This window comes from Dermacentor variabilis, chromosome 2 (assembly GCF_050947875.1).
Source record: "Dermacentor variabilis isolate Ectoservices chromosome 2, ASM5094787v1, whole genome shotgun sequence".
Taxonomy (NCBI): Eukaryota; Metazoa; Arthropoda; class Arachnida; order Ixodida; family Ixodidae; genus Dermacentor; species Dermacentor variabilis.
Window position 1 is genome coordinate 95,226,802 of NC_134569.1, and position 25,010 is coordinate 95,251,811.

The 25,010-nt window shown below is 44.2% G+C and overlaps 1 protein-coding gene across 1 annotated transcript; it reads left to right on the plus strand.

The window, feature by feature from the left end:
- Positions 1 to 1,450: 1,450 nt before the first annotated feature.
- LOC142570904 (uncharacterized) lies at positions 1,451 to 6,418 on the plus strand. Its single transcript, XM_075679206.1, has 3 exons — positions 1,451 to 2,332; positions 2,774 to 2,878; positions 5,939 to 6,418. The coding sequence occupies exons 1-3, from the start codon at positions 1,592 to 1,594 to the stop codon at positions 6,122 to 6,124; spliced, it is 1,032 nt and encodes a 343-aa protein (XP_075535321.1). The 5' UTR covers positions 1,451 to 1,591; the 3' UTR covers positions 6,125 to 6,418.
- The last annotated feature ends 18,592 nt before the right edge of the window (positions 6,419 to 25,010 follow it).

Here is a 25,010-nt window from a genome sequence, read left to right on the forward strand (position 1 = left end):
TGAATATGCGTTCATGATCCTCGTCACAGTCGTTGGTCCGTGTTCCCTGCGTGTCGGAGATGGCTCGGCGTGCATGATCTCGAGCCGTGGCTTGCGCCGCCTGGTTCCCCGCGAGAGACTCGTGTCCCGGCGTCCAGAGGATTTGTGCTGCTTCCATCTCGGTGTTGTTCAAGACTCGAAGTGCTGCCTTTCCGATTCTTCCGTTCATATATCTTCTGCATGCTTCTTGCGAGTCCGTCACCACGGTAACCATGCACGGTCTTCTTGCATGTTGCGATGGCCAGGGCTATGCCCACCTCTTCCGCTGTGCTCGCGTCCTTGGCACGTATGGATGTGGCTCTAAGTTGTTCGCCCTTCTCGTCGACCACGCTGATTGCAAATTCGTCGTTTGTTTTGTACGCAGCTGCGTCCGTATATCTCACATTTTCTTATTTGCTGTTGATGCGTTCGAGTATGTGCTTGAGCGCCTGTATTCTCGCCTGCATCCTTTCCTTGTACTCGGGATGCATGCCTGTCCCCCTCCATGTCCACAGCGAAACTACTCAAAATGGGAGTCCACAACACGTGGGAAGAGCTCGTGGAAGCGCCCAACGTCAACCAACTAGAGAGACTAAAGCTGACAAAGACGGGAAGAGCCCTACTCCAAGATCTGGGCTACCAAGTCGAGGATGAAAGGCACCTACCTCAGCGTATCCCACACGAGATCAGAGACAGGCTACACATAAGTACCATTCCCAGAAACATGCATCCCGAGTACGACTGACTGGTCAGATCTGAATTTTACTGTAGACCCTATAGAAGCTCTTAATTTCTTCTGCAATTTATTCACTGTCAGTACTTCAGTACAAGCTGTCAGTACTTGCTCTCGAACTGTGTGATACAAAAATCGATTTAAACGCCCGAATAATCCTTGGATGACAGATGGTCTGCTGAAGAGCTTGCGGAAAAAAAGATAATTTGTATACGACTAAAACACAACCATTTAACTGTTCTCTGATAAATCGGTACAAAACATACTGCAACGTTCTTACTACGACTCTCAGAGAAGCCAAAAGGCTTTACTATGAGACATTTAAACATGTTGTAACATCATGTTGCGGATCTCGCGGAGGCGTCAGTGGGGAGCGGAGCCCGCTTCGTCCACTCGCGTGCTCCCGCTGTGTTTTGGATTGTTTTACTTGTAACCATGTGCTGCAGGTGAGAGTGAGAGAGAGAGAGAGAGAGAGAGAGAGAGAGAGAGAGACTTAAGCAAGGAGAGGAAAGATAAGGAGGTCAACCAGACGAGCGTCCGTGGCCGATGAAACAGGCGACGCTGGTATGATGTCATTCGCAAGAAAGGTAACGCCAGACTGGTTCAAATAGCAGAATTGCCTCCTTTTCCTTCTTTCAACAATAGATTACTAGAGCAAAAGCTATACAAATGGCTTGTATTGGAACTGTCTCTTCTTTCTTTGCATGCTCTGAACGTGGTCACGAGCTCCGAGGACTCGTTGCTGCGTGGCGGCGCCGCTTTGAACCGTGGGAGTGTCCATCGTCATCGTCATCCTCGCTACCGTCGCAGTGGTCGCCGTTCTTTCGGAAGCCAGAGAAAATGGCAGCTACGTCAGAAGAAAGGCTGCCTTCCCCGAACGCGACCCACGGTGCGGCGGCCCCGGGCTTGGCGGGACAGCCGACAGCGAGCCTGAACGGAGGACGGGCGGCCGTCCTTAGCGACTTCGCGTCGACGCCACAGGGTACGGCCGGCAAGCCGACCGCCGGGCTCGGCAAGGGATCGTCGTCCAACTTCGATGACGTCGAGACGAAAACCGGAGCAACGGGTGAATCGAGGGCGACGCTGAGCGCCGAGCAGCTGATGGGTGTCGAGAAGAGCGAGGCGATGAAGGAGACCTTGGCCATGGCCTGCAAGCTGAACGCGAGCCTCAGTGAGGAACAACTGGCCGACGTCGTTCATGACGTGTCCAAGGAGGCGGCCCTTGCCGTGGTAGACACGCTGAACGTTATGGACTGCGTTGGCAGCAGCGCGTCAACGAAGGAAGCCATGCTCCTTAGTGGCAAGCTGAACACGAAGATGAGCGGGGGAAAGATAGCCGACGCCGCGAACGCCGGACCACAAACGCAGGCCTCTGAACTAGCGAGTAAGCAAAGTGCCGAGTTGAAGGCAGAGTCATGCCCGACTTTCGAGCTGAACGCAAGCCTGAGCGACGACCGAGTGGCTGAATTGAAGAAGGTCTTTGAAGGCTACGACGCCCAAGGAACCGGCAAAATTCCTGTCTCCGAGCTGGGGACCGTGATGCGCAGTCTGGGGTACAAACTCACGGACTCGAAGCTCCAGGTGTGTAGGAACCATGCGTTTAGCGCATAAGTCGCGTGTACAGAGGCCCATCAGGAATTGGCCAGGTTCATGCGCTGTTTCACTGATGATTTAACACTGGCATCATCTACAAGTGTTACACGAGTGCGAAAGGAAGCATGAGGAAACTTACGAGGCGTCGCTTAGGCCACCTGCTGCCTTATAGGTGTTTGCATCATCTGCACGAGTACAGTGCTGGCCAAATATACAAAGTTTTCTTTTACGAAATGCTTGCGTGAGCATTTTTAGGGTGAGCAACGTTTCGAATCTGTTAGTTTCTTTTTCTTTTTGCTTGCTGCACATTCAAGCATTAATTGCATACGATGGCAAATACAACTGCACAGGAGGCAGACAGCGCTGCTCCGTATCAGACTATCGCAAATGCATTGTACCAGGTTTGGTGCTTTTTCCTTCTTTTTCAAGGATTTCTTGGGACCTGTAAAGGGCACCGGCATTACTTTCAGCGAATTCATCACCATGATGGCCAAGGACGTGCTGGCGGTGAATGCCGAGGAAGAGTTCAAGCAGGTGAGCCTGATGAAAGTAATCGCATACGCCAAAGACAAATCGCAGCAGTACGTACACGACATAGCCGTGAGAATGAAATAACGGCTTAGTGCTGAATGATGTTCTTCACGCTTCACTTTTCCGCTGCGACTGATGTACACACTATGAGCGCGGTTCATATTTGGTCGACACTTATTTATGAATTACGAGCGACAACGACTATCAAGAGTGAATAAAACGCGAACAATTTATTTAGAAAAAAAATTATAAATTTTCGCTTTTACCCGTTCACTTACGTTTCAGGTGGTTCTAGAGATTCGCGATACGAATCCACCTTCAGCAACTGGTCTTAAATTCAGATATCCCTTCAAGGACTCTAGTAATAAGACACTGCAATGAGATGTGCTTGCGCTTCGTTCTGATTATTAGCATTTTATTAACAGGCATGATATTAATGTCTCTCGCTATTCTTTAAACCATTTGCTGCCATTTTCTTTTCTTAGCGTCCGCTGTAGGCGTCCTGCTAAACCCACGTTCACTTTGAATACATATAGGGACATAACGATTTTTGCCACTTTATTGCAGTTTACTTCCTCTCTGTTACAGTTAATGTAGTGGTTCCAGTCAAGTCAATATTTCTTGCAATTCATTGCTTATATGTCGGGCCATATTCTTTTTTTTTTTTCATTTGACAATCAGCTTCGTGGCAAACACAATTATTCCTTTTGAGTGTTGAGCCAGCTATTCCACAAGGCCTTATGCGGGTGAATCGTCGACACAGTCGATCATGAAACCAGCGTGTGCTTGTACAGTTAAAGTGCCCTCTGAAATGGAAGTGGCGAATGAGGTTGATATGATGGCATCAAGTGAAACCATGCACTAAGTCGAAGCGTGGGCGCTTGGAAGTGAACTTCCAATTCCTTGCAACAGTGAGCTGCGCGGTCTTCAGAAGAGACATCGGGCAACGTAACCATCATCATCATCAGCCTGGTTACGCCCACTGCAGGGCAAAGGCCTCTCCCATACTTCTCCAACCACCCCGGTCATGTACTAGTTGTGCCCATGCTGTCCCTGCAACCTTCTTAATCTCATTCGCCCACCTAACTTTCTGCCGCCCCCTGCTACGCTTCCCTTCCCTTGGAATCCAGTCCGCAACCCTTAATGACCATCGGTTATCTTCCCTCCTCATTACATGTCCTGCCCATGCCCCATTTCTTTTTCTTGATTTCAACTAAGATGTCACTAACTCGCGTTGGTTCCCTCACCCAATCTGCTTTTTTCTTATCCCTTAACGTTACACCCATAATTCTTCTTTCCATAGCCCGTTGCGTCGTCCTCAATTTAGGCAGAACCCTTTTCGTAAGCCTCCAGGTTTATGCCCCATACGTGAGTACTGGTAAGACACAGCTGTTATATATTTTAGCTGTTAGCTGATAGTGGCAACCAGCTGTTCATGATTTGAGAATGCCTGCCAAACGCACCCCAGCCCATTCTTATTCTTCTGATTATTTCAGTCTCTTGATCCGGATCAGCGGTCACTACCTGCCCCTAAGTAGATCTCCCTTACCACTTCCAGTGCCTCGCTACCTATCGTAAACTGCTGTTCTCTTCCGAGACTGTTAAACATTACTTTAGTTTTCTGCAGATTAATATTTAGACCCACCCTTCTGCTTTGCCTCTCCAGGTCAGTGAGCATGCATTGCAATTGGTCCCCTGAGTTACTAAGCAAAGCAATATCATCAGCGAATCGCAAGTTACTCTTAACTTAACGCAAGTTACCATTAACTCTTATCCCCAATTCTTCCCACTCCAGGTCTCTGAATACCTCCTGTAAACACGCTGTCAATAGCATTGGAGAGATCGTATCTCCCTGCCTGACGCCTTTCTTCATAGGGATTTTGTTGCTTTCTTTATGGAGGACTACGGTGGCTGTGGAGCTGCTATAGATATCTTTCAGTATTTTTACATATGGCTCATCGACACCCTGATTCCGTAATGCCTCCATGACTGCTGAGGTTTCGACTAAATCAAACGCCTTTTCATAATCAATGAAAGCTATATATAAGGGTTGGTTATATTTCGCACATTTCTCTGTCACCTGACTGATAGGGTGAATATGGTCTATTGTTGAGTAGCCTTTACGGAATGCTGCCTGGTCCTTTGGTTGACAGAAGTCTAAGGTGTTCCTGATTCTATTTTCGATTACCTTAGTAAATACTTTGTAGGTAATGGACAGTAAGGTGATCGGTCTATAATTTTTCAAGTCTTTGGCATCCCATTTCTTATGGATTAGGATTATGTTAGCGTCCTTCCAAGATTCCGGTACGCTCGAGTTCGTGAGGCATTGTGTATACAGGGAGGCCAGTTTTTCTAGAACAATGTGCCCACCATCCTTCAACAAATCTGCTGTTACCTGATCCTCCCCAGCTGCCTTCCCCCTTTGCATAGCTCCCAAGGCTTTCTTTACTTCTTCCGGCGTTACTTGTGGGATTTCAAATTCCTCTAGACTATTCTCTCTCACATTACCGTCGTGGGTGCCACTGGTACTGCATAAATCTCTATAGAACTCCTCAGCCACTTGAACTATATCATCCATATTAGTAATGATATTGCCGGCTTTGTCTCTTCACGCATACATCTGATTCTTGCCTATTCCTAGTTTCTTCTTCACTGCTTTTAGGCCTCCTCCGTTCCTGAGAGCATGTTCAATTATATTCATGTTATAGTTCCTTATGTCAACTGTCTTACGCTTGTTGAATAACTTAGAAAGTTCTGCCAGTTCTGTTCTAGCTGTAGGGTTAGAGGCTTTCATACATTGGCGTTTCTTGATCAGATCTTTCGTCTCCTGCGATAGCTTACTGGTATCCTGTCTAACGGAGTTACCCCCGACTTCTATTGCGCACTCCTTAATAATGCCCATAATATTGTCGTTCGTTGCTTCAACAATAAGGTCCTCTTCCTGAGTTAATGCCGAATACCTGTTCTGTAGCTTGATCCAGAATTCCTTGACCCGGAATTCCAACGTAAGAGGAGAACGCAAATAATTGCAAGAAGGTTCATCTGTCTAATCATTGCCCGCAGGTGTTCAAGGTGTTTGACCGCAATGGTGACGGCTTTGTGAGCTGCGCAGAGCTTCGACAAGCGATGACCACGCTGGGCCAGAAGCTGTCCACGGAAGACGTGGACGAGATGATTCGAGTGGCGGACAAGGACGCCAAAGGGAAGCTGACCTTCGACGAGTTTGTTACCATGGTAACATCCAAGTGACTTCAAGGGCGGTGGCGGCAGTAGGAACGAAAATTTGGACGACTTCCTAGCCTTCAGTTGAACAAGAATGTGAAGTTAACGACACAAAAAATTCAAGTGAATGACCGAAATAACTTAAGACTTAACTCGCACTTTTCTTCCTCGCCCCTCCCTACGCTCTGGCCATCAAATAAACAAACTTGTTCTTCGTGCAACTTTCAGGAAACTCTGAAATGATGTTCCTCAAGGCATACAAAAAGCGCTTTAGACGAAGACATGGAGTAAATGTTATTTGTGCTCTGGAACTCCAAATAAATCTGGTCACCATTTTACGATATCTTCTAGATTCTTCGTTAGTCAAATGGCTCACGAGAAATGTGTCAGAGAGTTAGGCTACGCGTACGTAGCCTAACTCTCTTGTTAACGGTTCTGAGGAAAATGTTTAACAATGCAAACTTACCTGACGAGCATGTTAGACGTTGAGCATAGACCACCATTATTTATTTAAAAGAAAGCTTCACAGCTGGAGTCTAATTAAATACATAGGCTTAGAGAAATCGCCTTTCTCGGCACCCAATTTTTTAAAGCTTGTTGTATTCAAATGTTGTATTCAAATCGATTCGTTCAAATAGATTCCTGGTTTAGACCATCAATTTTCTTGCAAAACGTAATTCGTTAAAACACAAAGCTTTTAAAAACTGAAGAATCAAGATTATATTCGACAATCAAAAAAACTATATAAAGATTCTGTAAACTGCATCTACTGTGACACCTAAAATGGTTGAAACTGCCATGTTGTGCACCTCTATGAATATGCCTCTAATGTATAAGTAGTACCTTTGCAAAACATTCGTATTGTCGATTTCACATAAGCTATAAACTCTTGTAGCATACTTGGTCCCTTCAGATGCTTTAATAGATGGAGAAGAGACTTTGGGGTGCGTTCGCAGGGACATTGTTTTGCTGGAGACCGAATAAATGCGAACCTTCATGAAACGTAGGTACTTGGAATTATTAAGCTTTCTTTTCTTTTTCCTCTTTTTCGTAAAAATTGCTACGCCTAGCTGGGCGGAGAGAAAATGGCCCAATAATCCTACGACCCCACCGAGCACACGAAAAAAAAAAATGAGAAGGGCCTACCTGTAGAGTGCCGCATTTATTTCAATATCCGTAGGCTTTTCCTTTTTCTACAGAAATGTTTCTCAAAAGGAGCTATTACCCTATGAGCATAACCACAGAAAGTCCACTTATATTCGTAAACAAAGGCATCAGAGGTAGCGAAAATACCAAGCTAACGGAGTTCCTTGGTCCCGCCCGCTGTAAAGCCTGTCTGGTTATTACCGAAGCTGACAAGAATTGCTGCACATGAAATGCACCAAAGGCATCCTCAGCCCCCTACTGGGTGCCGCGGATGCCTCTGAAGCGTCCTATGAGATTGGCTTCTCTGGCAGTCCGAGTAAGCGTACGGTTTGTGATTTCATTAAATCTACAAGCAAGATACTTAGTGGTCGAGCTCACAAAGCTGTACCATGTTCAGTGTTTCTCGTTTTTTTTTCTAAAGAAGATAGATATGAATCAACCTATATTAGAATTATATTATTTTTTTATTTCTCGGCGAATTGAATACATACAGGTCGACCTAAATTCGTGTTCGACCTATTTTCGGGTAAATACTGTATTTGCTTTACGGTTGGCAGTACTGTTGCTACGATGATGAGGGCTGCAGCATAACGACAATAGCACGACGACGAAGGTGATTACGGCGACAGTTTGACGGTGACGACATTTCTTTTGAGTAACATCTGAGACAGCGTTCTCATAGGATTCCCAAGATCACGTAGGAGCCTCCAGACGTAACCAGTAGTGAGAAGGGAGGAGGGGAGAGGAGGGAGGGCTAATGTTGATAACCGGTTGTTCGCAGTATTTCGATTAAAAGAGAGAAAGGTAAACTTTATTTATTATCTTGCTTGGTCTGGTCAATTCGCATATATAACTCTCCTATCCAAACACCAACACTTTCGGCTCCTATTTTTTTCACAATCATACACCCTCTTTTTCCCAAGTCACTCAACTTAATCGTCCCCCTCACTCATTTTTTCTCTTTCCCACAATATCAGAAGAACTACATAAGGTCATATGTCACCTAACCCACCAGTGCGGGAATTGATGAAGTTCGGCCTGCTACCATTAAAGTGATCGGGCACCTAATTTCTGAAATTTTTGTCTTTATTACTAATGTGATATTCAAGACTGGTGTGTTTCTTAACGAGCTTAAGCGCGGTAAGGTCATCCCAGTTCTAAAAGAATAACAGCACACTAATAGATAACTACCGCCTTATTTGAATTTTACCTTTTTTTCGGCAAAGTTCTCGATAAGTTATTCGAATTGCGTCTAACCAAACAGCTGACTAAATTTAATATTCTGTCTTCATGGGGGGGGGGGGCAATTTGCCTTTCGTAATAGATACTCAACAGATCTGGCACTCATGCATCTAACTGTTAAATATAAAACAAAATAATTGACTAAGGTCTATTGGCAGGTTCAGTCTTCATCGATCTAACAAAGGCATTCGACTGCTTAAACCATTATCCCTTTTGCTAAGCTTCAGACTATCGGTGTACGTGATCATGCCCTCCCACTATTAAAAAGGCACTTATCTAACGGAGTTCAGGTTGTGTCCTTGTCTAATCTCTATTCCAGGCAACAAACCACTAACATTGGTGTCCTTCAAGGATCCATCTTAGGACGGCGACTGTTTTTGATTTATATTAATGATCTACCTGTTTGTCGCCTACTAAGTGCATTCTGCACGCTGACGATGCTACCATATTTTGCTCTGATGAAAACATGTCACTTCTTATTAACAAGCTAAATACTGATCTAGAAAATGTTTTAGGTTGATGTAATGCTAACCTATTAACTATTAATGCCACCAAGACTAATGTTGTTGTATTTTCCTCACATCAACAACATTCGGCATCCTTACCTTCTTTAACTTTTGACTCACACCCTATCTTTCCCAGTCCATGCTCATCTTTCCTTGGGATTTCTCTCGAATGCAACTTGAAATGTGAAGATCACATTTCTCACATAACAAAGAAAATAGCATACGGTATTCGCGTTCTAATTAAAACTGGTCCCCACTTTACACATGGTACATTAATCTCGCTATAGCACTCATTCATTCGCTCTCATTAGTAGGACGGCGTTTCCACGGGCGCATTAAGCTACGGGGTCGGCGACGGCGGTGGGTGGTACGGCATAATATGCTGGGGTAACACTTATGACACTCACTTAGCAGCCCTCCAGGTAATCCAGAACCAATTCATAAGAATTATTGCAAGCATTTCACGGTTTGGAAATGGAAAATTACTACTACATGAAAACAACATCATAACCATTTCATAACTCGCCAAATATAATGTTTGGATATTATTATACATATATATGACTAAGGAACTACCATCGATCTGCTTCTCATCTGGGGCCTGATAGCTTTAAGTCAAACTAGATTTGCGCTCACTAGTAATTTCCTTCTATCTAAAGTGCACATTAACTATGGTAAACAGACTGCGGAATTTTCCTCGATACCGCGTTGGAATACTCTACCACCCATAATCAAAAATGCAAGATGTTTATACCAATTTCAAAGAGAACTAAAAGCATTCATAATGCATACTTACTGATAGTGCCAGTATTTCTAATCTTATTCTGTTTTTTTATGCTGTCATGCTGTTAACAAATGTTGGTATTACTCATATGCTATAAACATGTTTCGATATTACTCTTGGCTCCCATCTGTGCTACTGCTGCTTCAAACATTGTATACCATCATAAGTGTCTTTAACAGGAAGTCCCGATGCAGTCTTCGACTATGGGACCTCCTTATGCAATAACACATGTAATATTTCTGTATTTTTACCAATAAATTCTGAAATTCTGAAATTCTGAAGTTTTTATTTCCTGTTCTCATTTTGTTTCTTTTATTCTTATCGTGAAAATCTGACTGATTCCGATTACTTTTTCGCTATCTAAAAGTTTCACACATTTATTTTAAATGCACATTAAGTTTCCTTGCGCTGTCAGATTTTCGACCGATTCTCCATAGTGGGTATGTGCCAGAATTTCAAAGCTCATCGTTGCTTACATCATGATAATCAAAGCCCTCGCATCTTTTTTTTTTCGCTAGCGTAGAACTAAATGAACTTTTGCATTGCCGTGTTCAATCTACGTTAGATATTCTGATGTTATGGCGCTTTTTTTTGCAGCCAGTTCTAGGTGCGACCGCACGAAAAGTGATCGGATTTCCTGGACAGCCTGCTCGCTTCATATATCGAATCCCTTATAGTACTGACACCACGCAGCGATCTGCACTTCTCTTCATATTGTTACGTGAAGGCGCAGTAAGGTAACTATTTATAGGGTCTGTCTACAAGTGTAGCAAGCACTGGGCAACATGGAAGCCAGCCAACATGAAGCAAGGAACGTCGTCGTCAGAAGATCACGGAGAGGCCCCTTATGGGCACGTTCCACTAAATCCAAGGGTCGACATCATTAGAAGTCGGTCGACAACATCAGTAGCACGTAGCACGATCCCCGGCGGCAGAAGCGCCGGCCCTGTGCCCCTGTGGGGACCCGCAGCAGAGGAAGGAGGGTAGTAGTGCTCGAGTCTCGAAACGTGGACGACGTCACTGGGCAACGGGACAGAAGATGGAGTTGGACTGTCAGGCACAATCTCTTGCGTCACGTCAGTGACTTGTCGAAGGACGCGATACGGGCCCATGTGGCGAGCAAGGAGCTTGTCAGAGAGCCCCACACGTTGTCAAGGGGACCAAAGTAGCGCGAAGGTGCCCGCAGCAAAGCGTTCGTCGCGGTGTCGCCGGTAGTAAATCCGCTTTTGATTGCCTTGGGAAGCGGCGAGTCTACTACGGGAGACCTGCCGCGCGTAATCGGCCCGGGAAATGACGTCGCGTGCGTATTAACTATAGTCGAAGTTGCAGAGAAAGGCAGAAACGTGCCCAGCGGTTAAGTTTGTTCTCGTCCGAACAAAAGGTAACACTTCCTTATTATCTCCGTGTACCAAGTTACGAATCCGGTCAGATGATTTTACGGTGATCATTGTATGCTGGGAATGGCAACGGCTGTGGAAGTCTGGCTCATTCCGCTGCTGGTGAGGACAGAGTAACCACAAAAAATTTTAAAAAATTCAAGGTTTCCCCAGATGACACTTTATACGTAATAAATAGTTCTACTCAATATTTGTGGATACCTTGCAGTTGAAAACACGCTAAAATTATTCCAGTTCCTAAAAATAATGGTGACGTATTCACGCTGAACAATATTCGACATGTTGCTCTAGCCTCTAATTTGGTTAAATTAATAGAAAGGACTCTGAATGTTCGTCTCATGAAATTAGTGTAGGACAAAGGTGCACTCAGCACTTGTCAAATTGGTTTTAGATATAGCTGTTCTATTTGTCATGCTCATGTGGACCTGGTAAGTCGGATAAAACTAGCACGACGCCAGAGAAAAATTGCAGCCCTAGTAACTTTAGATATATCAAAAGCCTATGATAGTGTTGAACATGAAGTATTATTGAGTCGATTAACAAACCTTGATTTCCTAAAATTTACAATAAAATGGTTTAGTGAATTTCTAACCGACAAATTTATTGCTCTGTGAAACGATTTTCTTCAAACAAACATCAACAGTAGCGTAGGTTTCCACAAGGAGCTGTCACTTCACCTTTATTGTTTAACATTTTACTAAGCTTGTCATAATGGCATATACACATAATGTATACGCAGATGACATTGCCTCTCTGCGTCAGACAATGACATCTATTCTTTATATAGTATTGCAAACGCACCTGTGTGCCATAGAAAACTGGTTACAGAATATTCGCCTCTGTCCTAACGTCAAAAAATGCTCAATTATAATTTTTACTATAAACGGTCCAATACATAAACCTTACCTACCACCTGCAAAACATACCTCAGATGGATTCGGTAAAGTACCTTAGCATAATATATGATAACCAGCTTTGTTGGCGCAAGCACTTTGAATATATAAATAAAAAAGCAGTGTGAGTGGTTGGAACGCTAAAAAGGCTCTGTAACGGTCCATCAGGAAAGCGGAGAGATTCTCTTGTGATGATTTATAAAATGTACGTACGGCCAATTTTGGAATCTGGATGTGTTCTATATTTAGGTTCGCCGGCATATAAATTACAGCCCCTTGTTCTTCTGGAGCGGGAAGCCTTACGCCTGTGCCTTGGTTTACCAAAGTTCGTTGCCAACAATGTACTATACCTAGATGCACACTTGCCGTCTCTTTTGTGTAGATTGCGCCTATTACCTGTCCAAACGTTTTTAAAGATGCATGATTCTCCTATAAAATTACAAACCATCTTCATATCTCAGCCTGCAATATTTTTTCAAGATTCCTGGCCTCGGTTACACTCTCCTCAGGTCGTCTTCGTACAGACAGTTGTTGGTCCCTTAGATGCCCGATTATGTGAGATCCCTTCTATTGGCAGTGAGAAAGAGAATCTCTAGATTATATTTGACGATATATATCCAAACAACGCGAAACACCTTCCTTAAGAAGTTATAAAATAGGCTGATACAAAGCCACTTATTGGAGCTAAAAATGAACGCCACCATAGCGACAGATGCATCGCAATCAAAAGAAAAATCAGGGACTGGAAATTTCTCTTCCGCTTTTGACTGGTCGTTCTCTTTAAGAATTTCTAACTACGTACCAGTATTTTAGCTGAGTTTCTTTCGCTCACATATATCCCGTGCATTTAATACTTATTAATCAACGCGAAAACAACGGAAGACACTGAGCACACAGGACGAACGACAGGTTTGCCTAATACCGTCTCACTAAACATTAATTTGGTTGGCATGGGTGCCTGGCCACAAGGTATTAGTTATTAACGAATTAGCACAGAGCTTGGCGAGAACGGCCCTTTTAGGGGTCACATTATTCCGATCCTTCCTGTGTCAGCTTTCATAACTGCTGCTATAGGTTCAGAAGACGCGCCGTCGTGCCAGATTTTTTGAACCTATCATTAGTTAATTAAACTGATTACTGATACCTCTTATTTCCTCGGAGCAGGCAGAAACTTCTGCCGTAATAGAAAAATTGAAGTCCTGCTTACAAAAATTCGTTGTCGCATACACAAGGATTTTGGACATTTCGTTCAGTTTCCTTCTTTCGCCACCACGTGGCGTGTCGACCTTAAAGAATTTGAAATTCGCGCCATGCCGTATGCTATGACGACCAACTAACGAAACCACAATAAAAAGAAGCTCATCCTGAGACTGTTGCTTCACCTCGGTACTTGGAAACGAGTGGGCTTGTGTATCGTCTTTATCTCGAAGACGCCCAGCTACACTCCTACACTCTTAAAACGGTTGCACCCTTTGGGGTGTATATCCCACAACAACAATCGTCATCTGCCTTGCTTTCGTTTCCTTTCTTGAAAACTCAGCGCTCGCTACTTTCCTGCCGGCAATGCTATGTCACGCTGACAACACGCATGCCGTTCGTTAATGGGATGTACCGGGCTCGCAGCGTTAAAGAAAGGAAATGTGGACAAGACAGATGACGTTCATTGTTGTGTGGCAAGATACAACTCAAAGGGCGTAAACTTTTCTTACACTCTTAAAACGGTTGCACCCTTTGGGGTGTATATTTGTCCCACAAAAGTAATCGTCATCTGCCTTGCTTGCGTTTCCTTTCCTGAAAACTCGGCGCTCGCTACTTTCCTGTCGAGAATGCTGCGTCACGCTGATAAGGCGCATGCCGTTCGTGACTGGAAAGTACCGGGCTCGCAGCGTTAAAGAAAGGAAACGCGGGCAGCACGGATGACGATTATTGTTGTGGGACAAGATACGCCCCAAAGGGTGTAAATGTATCTAAGAGTGTAGAGTGTACACTCTTAAATAAAATTTGACCATTTGGGTAGTATCTTGCCACAACGATAATCGTCAACTGTCTTGTCCACATTCCTTTTAACGCTGCGAGCCCGGTACTTCCCAGTAACGAACGGCATGCGCGTTATCAGCATGACATAGCATTGCCGACAGGAAAGATGCGGGCGTGGCGTTTTCAAGAAAGGAAACGCAAGCAAGGCATATGACGATTATTGTTGTGTGGCAGATATACACCCCAAAGTGTGTATACGTTTTTTAGAGTGTACACTGTTAAACAAATGTACACCCTTTGGATCCTATCTTGCCACACAACAATAATCGTGATCTACTTTCCTGTCTAGAATGCTCTGTCATGCTGATAACGCGCATGCCTTTCGTGACTTGTAAGTACCAGGCTCGCAGAGTTAAAGAAAGGAAATGCGGACAAGACAGATGACGATTATCGTTGTGCGGCAAGATAAGCCCCAAAGGGTGTACCTTTGCTTAAGAGTGTGGATACATGGCCAGACAGCTCGTCGGCATTCCGGATGAGGTGTCTGGTCGAGATAACTGCTACCGCGAAGCTTCTGTTGTTGTTCTTTTTTATTTTCTTGATTGCTTTTCTTATTATTTGCGCGCCACTGCGGCCACGGGCTTGCGCATAGTCAGCGTTGCGTTTCGTGGGTTTCCTACAGAACCGGCGGGATGCATTAAGAGGAAGTTTCAGCTCGGGCCAGTCTTAGATGCCGGCTGACCAAATACAAGTAGAACACAAGAATGCTTTCATGAGAAAACCGCTCAACCAATTTGAATGAGAATGGTTGCACTTATGAGAAAAAGTTATACCAGAGTGATTGCAGCAAAGAGAATTGATTTAAGCGATGACATTTTTCAAAAGAATTGCCGGGAATCAGTAAATGTGAAAAAAAAAAGACAGAAGTACGAAGTTTACAAATTCGTAACTCAGCATCAAAAACAAATATCGCGTTTCTATAAACTGCATCCATTGGAGCATTTAAATCGGAAAAAAATGATGTATGAATTTACGACTTATGCGAATTTGTTACGATGTTTGAAAAGTTTTGCAAGTGTCATATTCAGAAGTCAGTGGTATATAGCAGGGTGGCGTATGATATATCATTTTTGCCTGCTTTAGATGAAATATTAGGCGCAGCTTACAGAATTGCGATATCGTTTTTATTTCCTGACGTACAGAGTTGTATACTTCAAGTCTTGTTTCTTGAAGTTTGGCAATTTTTAAGAATTTATGTGAAATAGATAAAATTAAGGCGCCAGCGTAAAGAAAAAATTCGCTTTATGAAATTACATTTCAGCTGTTACAAGTAAACATAACGCATAAATTTTGTTGCAGTGGTTACTCAGAAGAAATCAGAGCCGATTTTCTATGTAGGAGCCCCCGAGCTGAAGCTGCTGGAACCTCAAGTTCGACTTAGAATAATATATTTGTTGGTAGGACATATCTGTAAAACAGCTTGGGAAGAAGGAAGAGAAAGGAAAGGGAGAAAGCAGGCATGTTAATCAGAAGGGCGTCTGGCTGGCTAAAAATTCCCAAATGCTTACTTCTGGAATCCTACAATGGCTAGAATAATTTAGTAGGCGCAACTGCCATGTGCACCAGAAATTCGCAAAGCGCTACGCTACAAGGTATCTTACAGACGTGCTGTCCTTCTCTAATTATCTTTAACATACTGCTGAAATATTATCAAGATATATATATTCGCAATCTAAAAAAATCACAGCCTTTGTACGATATTACAGAATCTAGCGATATTTCCAGTGGAGCTGATTCTGTCGAGCAGTTTACAGAAGGAATATTAATTGCCTGCAATATTAACACGCAGCCTAAAGAAAACATTGCGGGCATATTATTTTACAAAGTACGCACTTGAACCCAATTTTCTCCCCAATGAAAGCCAGTGTCACGTCTCGTTCTCCGAAGGCGCCTTAACATAAGAGTATAACGCTTGCATAAAGCTGCAAATAGCCGAGACTAATTAAACTTTGCGCGCACATCTGACGTAAGCTGCGACACTCCTGAAAATATGAAGTCATTGCCTTGTGACGCTAGGCCTGGGACAATGGGAGTGCCTATACGCGCGTCGTATTACGTATGAAAATAGGGAAAAAAAGCAGTATTAACTAATAATCTGCGGAGCTTATAATTAAGCTAAAGAATGTTAAGTTGGTGCCGCGGTGAAGAAACTGCTAATTTCTTTCGCTATGCTGATGCCATCAGCATCCGTCACTTGTACCGCTATCAAATCACTGCGTGATTTAAACTTAGAATTAGTCAATATTTAAAGTATCTGCTCACAATTTCCTATTTTACAAACAAAGAAACATGGATATTTCTGCGAATCTGTCTATTTTCATTTGTTTAACTGCGACAAAAGCATGTTAGACTTTTAGCAAGTTCAGCAAGATAAGCGCGACACCATAGTGCGATTACATAATAATTATACAGCGTTCAGCTATTCACTGATGATTTAGTTATCAACAGAAAAAAAAATATCGCAACGATATTATTACAGTCTTCCCTGACCTTGACGCCATAACTAATTGGTATAACGAATGGCCCATGGAAGTAAACACTAACCAATGTAAATTTATGCGCGTGTGACAGATTACTCGAACCTAATTTTTTATTCATGTATGAACCACAGCGCCACTAAGGCATTATTGCGTGCGGCAAACAGGAACATTGTTGCGACCCACCGCATCCGCAGGTAGTGAATTCGAAGCAACAATGGCTCTCAGAAAAAAAAAAGAACATTCAAAGTGATCGGACCTGGAAAGGTACGGCCTAACATTAAGTGGATGGGCTTTACACCAGGAACCATAATGGAGGCCTTCTGATCAGCGCACTACCGTATGATTGTAGAAGATTGAATAAGCTAGCTTACGTCGTAACCTGCTTCGTCGTTCAAACAATGGGATCACGCCAAGTTCTTTTTTCATTGCTGTTGCACTTACAAAGCAGCCCTATGTCCCCGGCACATACTTTGCCGCGCGTGACGGATTGGATTTTGCAAATACAATAATATGCACTCAACAAAACGGGTAACGCACAAGGCAAGCATACTCCAAAATTGGTGAAACAAGTTTTTGTACGCTGCTTCTCGCAATACCTACTTAAAACCATTATCTGCATCGAACTGGTCTGGTGCCATCCTACTTGTGCTCTGTGGTGAGTATGAGACAATGGAGTACTTCTTCCTGTCCTGTCAATGTTTTTCATCATTGAGAAAATATACATTAGAAGGGCAATTTCATGGTGCTGGATTGGATATAACATTTACCCGATATTCTATTTTTCGGAGCCTCTTCTCTGGGACGTTATCACAGGGATATTGGTTCAGCTGTTGTGAGGTACATATTTGAATCGGGACGATTTCCTTGATAAATCCTTAAATTTTACCTGACTTCATTCTTTCAGCTATACAAATTTTTAATAGTGCTTCTTTTTACATTCGTTTAAACCTTAAATTCGTTTAATCGGGTTAAATCACCCAATTCTTGGCCAATCCCCCATAATAAGTATGAGCCACTCTTAAAAAAAAAAAAAACGCAAGCACACATGCAAACAAACAAACAAGCAAACAAAAATAAAGTAACTAACTAACTAACTAACTAACTAACTAACTAAAAGGGCGAGTATCCAGCAGTGTCGTGGCGGGAGGAATTATATGCGAATGTCACCTATATGGCAGTGCGAGGTCCCAATTACGGTGGTAAGCCGACACGCACTTTGAAAGAATGTCCGTTAAAGTCCGATTAAAGCGCTCGGTGGGCCCGTGGTCTGGGGATAATATGATCGTGTGCTGCATGGAGAAGCAGCGCAGGATATCGTCAATGACTACAGGCAGGAAAGCACGGCATCGGTCGCTCAGCAATTTGCACGGGGCACCGTGCACTAAATTGCATCCCGTCTGTAGAACAGCTCGTCGCCAGCGCTCGTGTCATTGCGTAACGCAACGCGATGTCGGTAGCGACGGCAACCCCCCTGTTTCCTGAAGATGATGTTGAAAATGGTCCGAGAAGGCACAATCCGACACGGGATAAGGGCTCAGGTGACACGTCGATGGACCGAAGATACCCAGCAGGAAGCGTAGAAATTTTATTTCGGCGTCGACAGAATATTTAGTACGCCGAACGAAACTTCTGACACTTTCTATTTGGCTTGGTTTGGTACGGTGCCTATGGGTATGGCCTAACCTACTACGGGAGATTGGCCATGAATCGGGCGGCATTAGGTAAAAAGGTAAGATAACTAGTGACTCGGCTTTTGCGAAACTTCATTTTTCTAGTAATACAGTTTTTCATAAAGTTTTCCTGATTATCTATCTATCTATCTATCTATCTATCTATCTATCTATCTATCTATCTATCTATCTATCTATCTATCTATCTATCTATCTATCTATCTATATATCTATCTATCTATCTATCTATCTATCTATCTATCTATCTATCTATCTATCTATCTATCTATCTATCTATCTATCTATCTATCTATCTATCTCTCATTATTCTACTTTTTTTGTACATTGTAAGTTTCGTTGTACTGTTCGCCGAAGGCTGGAGAACGTCAAGCTGTCACGATTTAAGTGCGTGTTTTGCAGGCAAGGACACACAGTCCATTTAGCGGCCCAACGGACTCGCGTGCTAATCTCAGGCGGGCGACATTCGAGACACCCTTATCCTTGTCAAGGAAAGTATTACGTAGAGCTATCTACGTTTCCGTCGACTTAGTGGGCAGACGTGCTTACTTGGAAGGGCTTAAATTTGTGTATGCGTAAGTGTGGTGCACAACTTCATGCACGTCTCGTTTAGCCGCGCTATACCTGCTAGGCTTATTCTTTAACTGCACCACCGCTATCGATAAACACAGAAATGCTACCCCATTTTAGCTTCCATTTGGTTAGCCGTCAGGCATAGTCGCACTCGTAGCATACGATGTGCTTCGAGGGAGTAATTGCAGATTCAGAACGGAAAAGATCGCGAAACACAGGACAAAACAAAGAAACGTACACGGAGCTTTTGTCCTGTGTATTTAAAGCTGTTTTCCGTTCCGAATACCATGTATCAACCAGCCCCAACCGCAAACTCCCTCGAAGTAATTACCATATGGGTTTCGTAAAGCCGAAGCTACCCACTGGCTCCGAGAGGCGAAGTATACCGGTGTTCTCGACATTAATTCGCGCCACCTGTTGGTTTCCAGGCCACAAGCTCAGTTTCCGGGGCACAAGCTCAGGGCACCCGTCCGCGCCGCCCCTTTGCGTACCATGCTTACCGAAGTTAATCAGCCTAAAACGGACCACTTTTTTTTTCCGAGCCTGGCGGCAGAGCAATCTTGCTGCATCGTTGTGGTGGCTCTCATCTCATGGTTTACATTTGCTTGAAGACAAACGACGGGCTCGCAGGCAACGTTGCAAACGCATGATGCGGCACCCCGTTCGCAATATCAAGCGAGACAGAGTTGTTAGTTGCCTTGATGACGGGTCTTGCGTTGATCACCGGATTATATATAGTGGGTACTTGGGCGCCCCGAACAAAAACATTTTTTTCCGGATGTCAAATGGACAGTAAAGACAAATTTTAATCCCACAAAACCCGAACGCGATTCCACATCAAAGAGAACTAAAATAACTTGAATACGTAATGCAACCGCGCAAACGACAACGGACGAAGAAGGAAACACACTGGACAAGCGCGGAACTTCAACTCAGGTTTACTCCAGGAAAGCCACACATTTATACATGAACTTTCTTTTAAATGCCAAACCAGCCCACTTACGAGAAAGTACGGCGAAATCCATGACGTTAAAGCGACGTACCTGCACTGATATTCTGTCGTCTTTATTTTCTCCACTAGCAATCAACCCTTTCTTCACCGTATTTTTATGTAGAAACATGCACGCGAAATATTATGTACAGGTGTGTTTCTAGGCCCATGCGTATCACTGATGATGGTGAAATGGTGGTGAGTTCCTTCAAAGTTGGCACAAACGAACTGTGGGGGGACGCAAGAATTTAGTGATTATTACGCTAATGCGAAGATAAATAAAATACTAAAGAAACTGGTCATAATTCAAATAAAGTAATATGCGATACCGTATAGTGAGCTTTGTAAGGTGAGGTAGAACTAAAAAGAACTTGAAAACACAACTGCATCAGAACGAACAGCCCGTTCAATCTAGGTCATTGTCGTCGTCGTCTTGACATTCACATTAGGCCTGCTCACTCTCTATAGAAATAACTTTTCTCTAACAATAATAGTGACAATAGTAAATTACAGTTTTGAGAAAATAATTTACCACTCAATGTTGATAAATGTCTCTCTTCAATTTCTTTTTTTTTTTAAGTGGAGCTCGCTGTCTCTCTCGCTCGCTTTTCGTTCTTCCTTTCATTTGCATTTTTTATTCTTCGTGAACTGTTCAAACTCGTTCACACTTAGGCCGACGCAACACCGATGCCGACGAGATGCCGACATGACTTCGACGTTAACGATCGGCTGGCTTGTACGCAGACATTGTCGCTGAGAGACATTTCGTAACACCGTAGGAAGGCAACGGTGCCGACGTGATCAACAAGTCGTGTCAGTTCGACAGACTTTCGTGCCGATGACGCCAACGAAGCCATTATGCCGTTCGGCCGGTCTCCACGTGATCGGTCACTGAGCGAAAGCATCGAACCAACGGCACGATTGCCACAGCAACTGCGCTTGTATGCATATTTATTCACGCTCAAAGTGAGGCGAAATATGCTTTAGATGTTGAAATGCACGACTGTCAGCCCTTTCCACGGCTTACGCATTGAGTTATAGCCGGTGTCGGTCTCGCTCAGAGGATATTAGGCCTAGCCCAGTGAACGAGTTTGGGCACTCACTGCAGGTGGACCTGAAATAAAAGGTAAGCAATTAGGGCGAAGGAAACCTCTTTTGTTGTTCAGTTCAGGCCGTACCGATTTTAAGTGAACCACTCTTCACTTACTGCGCTGCGCGCACAAGAAGTGGGAAGCGGCGACACAGCACACTACCAACATCGGTTGGTAGTGTGCTCGAACAAGTATCAACAAGTATCGAGTGTGCTCGAACGGTATCGTTCTCGAACAAAGGCTGCTTGAGCACTCGATCGCAGGCGCTTGCGCTTATGAAATCCGACTACTATAGCAGTAGCTCTTTGTGTGCTGTTAATGCTGACACATTTCTGTGCTTATGAGAAACTGGCGCGACAAGTAACGGTTGCTAACATACTGACAAACACAATTTATGTGCTGGGGCTTAACGTGCAATAACTACGATCTGATTATGAGGCACGCTTGTAGTAGAGTCTCCGGATTAATTTCCACCACCTGAGGTTCTTCAACGTAGGCCCAATGGACAGCATACGGGCGTTTCTGCATTTGGCCTACAAGTAAATGCGGCCGCCGCTGGCGTGCTTTGACCACGCGACCTCGTGTTTCGACGCGCAATGCCATAGCCACTAATTTAGACACCGCAGCGGGTGTCAGATACTGATAAAACGGATTTTGAAACAGCGAGCAGCAAGTGTAACTGCAAAAAAATTGCACGGCAGCCACGTCGGTGCGGGAATGGGGGCGTAGTGTCGCTGCTGTGCGAAAACAACAAAATCCTCTGAATGCCTCCCGACGACTGCATTCCCGCCGACCCGCCTGCGACACTGCCATCGGCGGACCATCTGCGGACAGTGGCTCCGGCGCAGTCTGACAGGGGGCGCCAACACTATACACGGAGACAGTTATGGCGTGCAAAATCAGCGAAGACGATGAGCCACAATCAACAGGGGCGTATATTTTACTGAGCAGGAGGCCCTAGCTGACGGTCATTCCGTCGGCGGATCAAATCTCCAAGGGGCCTTTCGCGGACCAGGCGTGATCTGAGCCACCCGCCCGCTTCGCTTCTTAGGCAATGGCCTGTCCCTATAGCCGGCCGCCGCGCTCATCTTGCTCATCGACGTCGATGTTGCTACACAGTAGAGTAAGAGACAGCTGTCGCGGTAAGTCGGCTGACCAAAATCGGCGTCGTGTCGGCCTATAGTGTGACGGGGCTTTTAGAATTGCATCGGCCACGGGGAAGGGCAACGGAGGCAACAATTCAAGCTGAAAATAGGTGTTGCTGATGTCGCGTTTCGTGACTCCATAAGGCATCAACCATGCAGTGCTCGATATTACTTTTTTAAGGCGAATACCTTAGATGGTTCATGGGTCGAAAAATCCGATGCCCGGCGTTATGGCGCCAAAATTCGAGTGAATCAACGTCGAGATATGGGCGAGCCGGCCCTATCTTCCAAGCTGGATTCCAATTGACATCTTGAAGGTCGATAGTTGAACCCACTACCTTTGGTGTTAATTAGGGCGAAGTTCATTGAGGCAGAGTTAATTAAGGCGCTCGAACCCACCACCTACTGTGGGAGTCGGAACCTCGACATTTGGTTTCAATTAGGGCGAAATTAATTAGGACACGACTAATTAATGTAGTGTTAATTAGGACACTCGAACCCACTTTGGTAGGAGAAAACAAGTATTAGGAAGTAACAACGCATTCGAATGGAAACGTCAAGTAATGTAGTGAATGTCTCGTGAGCGCGCAGGCCTTCGACTTCATCCTCTTTAGAATATGCTAATGTAACTGTCATATTTTTGACAAGGATCAACTTCATTTTTCCTTCCTGCGGGGTTTTACAAGCCGCAATGGGTCGACGATCTCAATCTGCCAGCATAGAGGCACAGAAGCGCGCAGTAAGCCTGCCGGACGTTCACTGAAAAAAAAAAGAAAGAAGAAGGAAAGAAATATATATATATATATATATATATATATATATATATATATATATATATATATATATATATATATATATATATATATATTTACTCAATCGTTATTGTAAGCGTTCCCTAAAGTTTTAGGCGCACATGGATACTCTCGGCGCGCACTGAGCGAATCCGTATTTAGTGAAACGCAACGTTTTGTAAGCACATTTCGTCCACAAGTCAGAGGGTTTGTGAAGACTTCACAAGAACTGAATTAATGCGACGCAACGAACAAGAAGGATTATAATAGTTTAAGTACTAACTCGATTGCATCAGATTTTCATCGTTATTTAGGTTCATCTGTGATTAATCGGTCAAAACCTAACAGTCAACATAGAGTGGGACGCACTTTGATCATAAGTTCAGTAGAAGAGAAAGAGGTTACGGGGGGGGGGGGGCACACAGTTAAAAGATAATGACCTTTCGGGTTCCTTATCTAATGATTTTACCTGAACAGACGGAATTCAGTCGAACCTTCGACTACAACATCAACTCGGGCTTGAAAGAATCCACGGCCCTGCCTTCAAACATAAAATATGAGGTAGCGGGAAAAAAATGGCCAGAACACGAGTTCACAAAATAAGCTAAAATTTCAACTCCCTGCTTGATCCACGTAGTCGGGAAAATAAAGGAGTGACGTCGATGCACATGAAACCTCCACATTGAATTTATGTGATGAACACCGTCTTGAAAGCAAAGCTGCATCCGAAGGTCCGGCCAGTGTTCATCGCCTGAGCGCGTCGTGAACTCGGCGCAACTCAAGTCACGTTCTGCGAGAAGGAAGGACTGCCCTTCGAAACAACATACTCGGGGAAAAAAAAAAAACTCCCACCCACCTTTTAACCCTCGCTAAAGCGGCAACAGTGACGGGTCGCGCCATAGGTTGAACCCGGCGGAAAGTGCGCTGCACCACGAAAACCGATGCGGACCGAAACGTGCCGTGCTCCGCGGTCTCTTGCTTTTCTTCGCCCGCACGTGTGCTCGCGGCGGAAGAACTAAGGGACGGCCAAGCGTTTCTCGGTGAAACGTCAACGAGAATGCGCGAGAGCACGGCTCCATTTTTTTTTTCCGTTTCGTCGAACTTTATCTGACACAACGACGCTACGCACCTACGCACGATGGTTATCTTCAGCGTACATCTCTCTATCTCTCTCTCTCTCCGTATTCTGAATTGAGGCTCCATACGACGGCATTGCTGTGCCTGTGATTCAAGCGTTAGGCTGGACATTGAGCGTTATCTTTGTGTTGGCTGCTTGTGAGAACTACAATGACGAAGGAAATTTTCTTTCACGGCATGCTTCATCGCTGGAAAGGCACCCCAGTCGCGCTCTTAATATATATGCGCAAGGCGTTGGATTACAAAGATGGAACGCCCAATCAGTATTCAAGTGGCAACTACTGTAGAATTGCTTGTTCGGACATTGCTTGCCTCTATTTCCTAAGCAGTTCTGCCTTTTGATGAATGTGCCCCATCGTAGTTTTCATACTTTACCCCTAATCGTTGCTCAGCTGACGGTAATGAACGAAAAATACGTGTTTCTGATCACGTTATTCCCACCTGCACCTGTGCAGTAAGCTTCAGTTTTTTCGTAAAAAAAAGGAAATGAGTGTCACGTGTGAAATTCCGTCTGTGACTCCTTTGGGGCCCTAAGGTTCTATGGCATAAGAACAGCGGACGTTGACGCTGATTCACATCAGTATCAGCGTACGACGAATATCTGCCTAACGCTTCCATCGGAATGCGGCCACCACAGCTGAATTTCGATATTAGGACCGTTGGTATATTATGGCATACAGAGCAAGTTTATTGCTGGAAAATACTCGGTTCGGAGATTTTAGCCCGCAATGCAAACTCCTGAAAGTTCTATACTCTAGCGTTCAAAATTATTGTATATTCCTCCCGACTTTAGGATAGAAGAGGAAGCGAACAGGGCAGAAGGAACGCTGATCTTCCAATTACTTTACTCCTAATAAATCGATTTTATATTCCTCGTGACTTTACGATAGAAGAGGAAGCGAACAGGGCAGAAGGAACGCTGATCTTCCAATTACCTTACTCCTAATAAGTCGAGAACCATGTCACAACAGAAAAAAAGTACCATGAGGACGAATGGTTATCACCACGTATC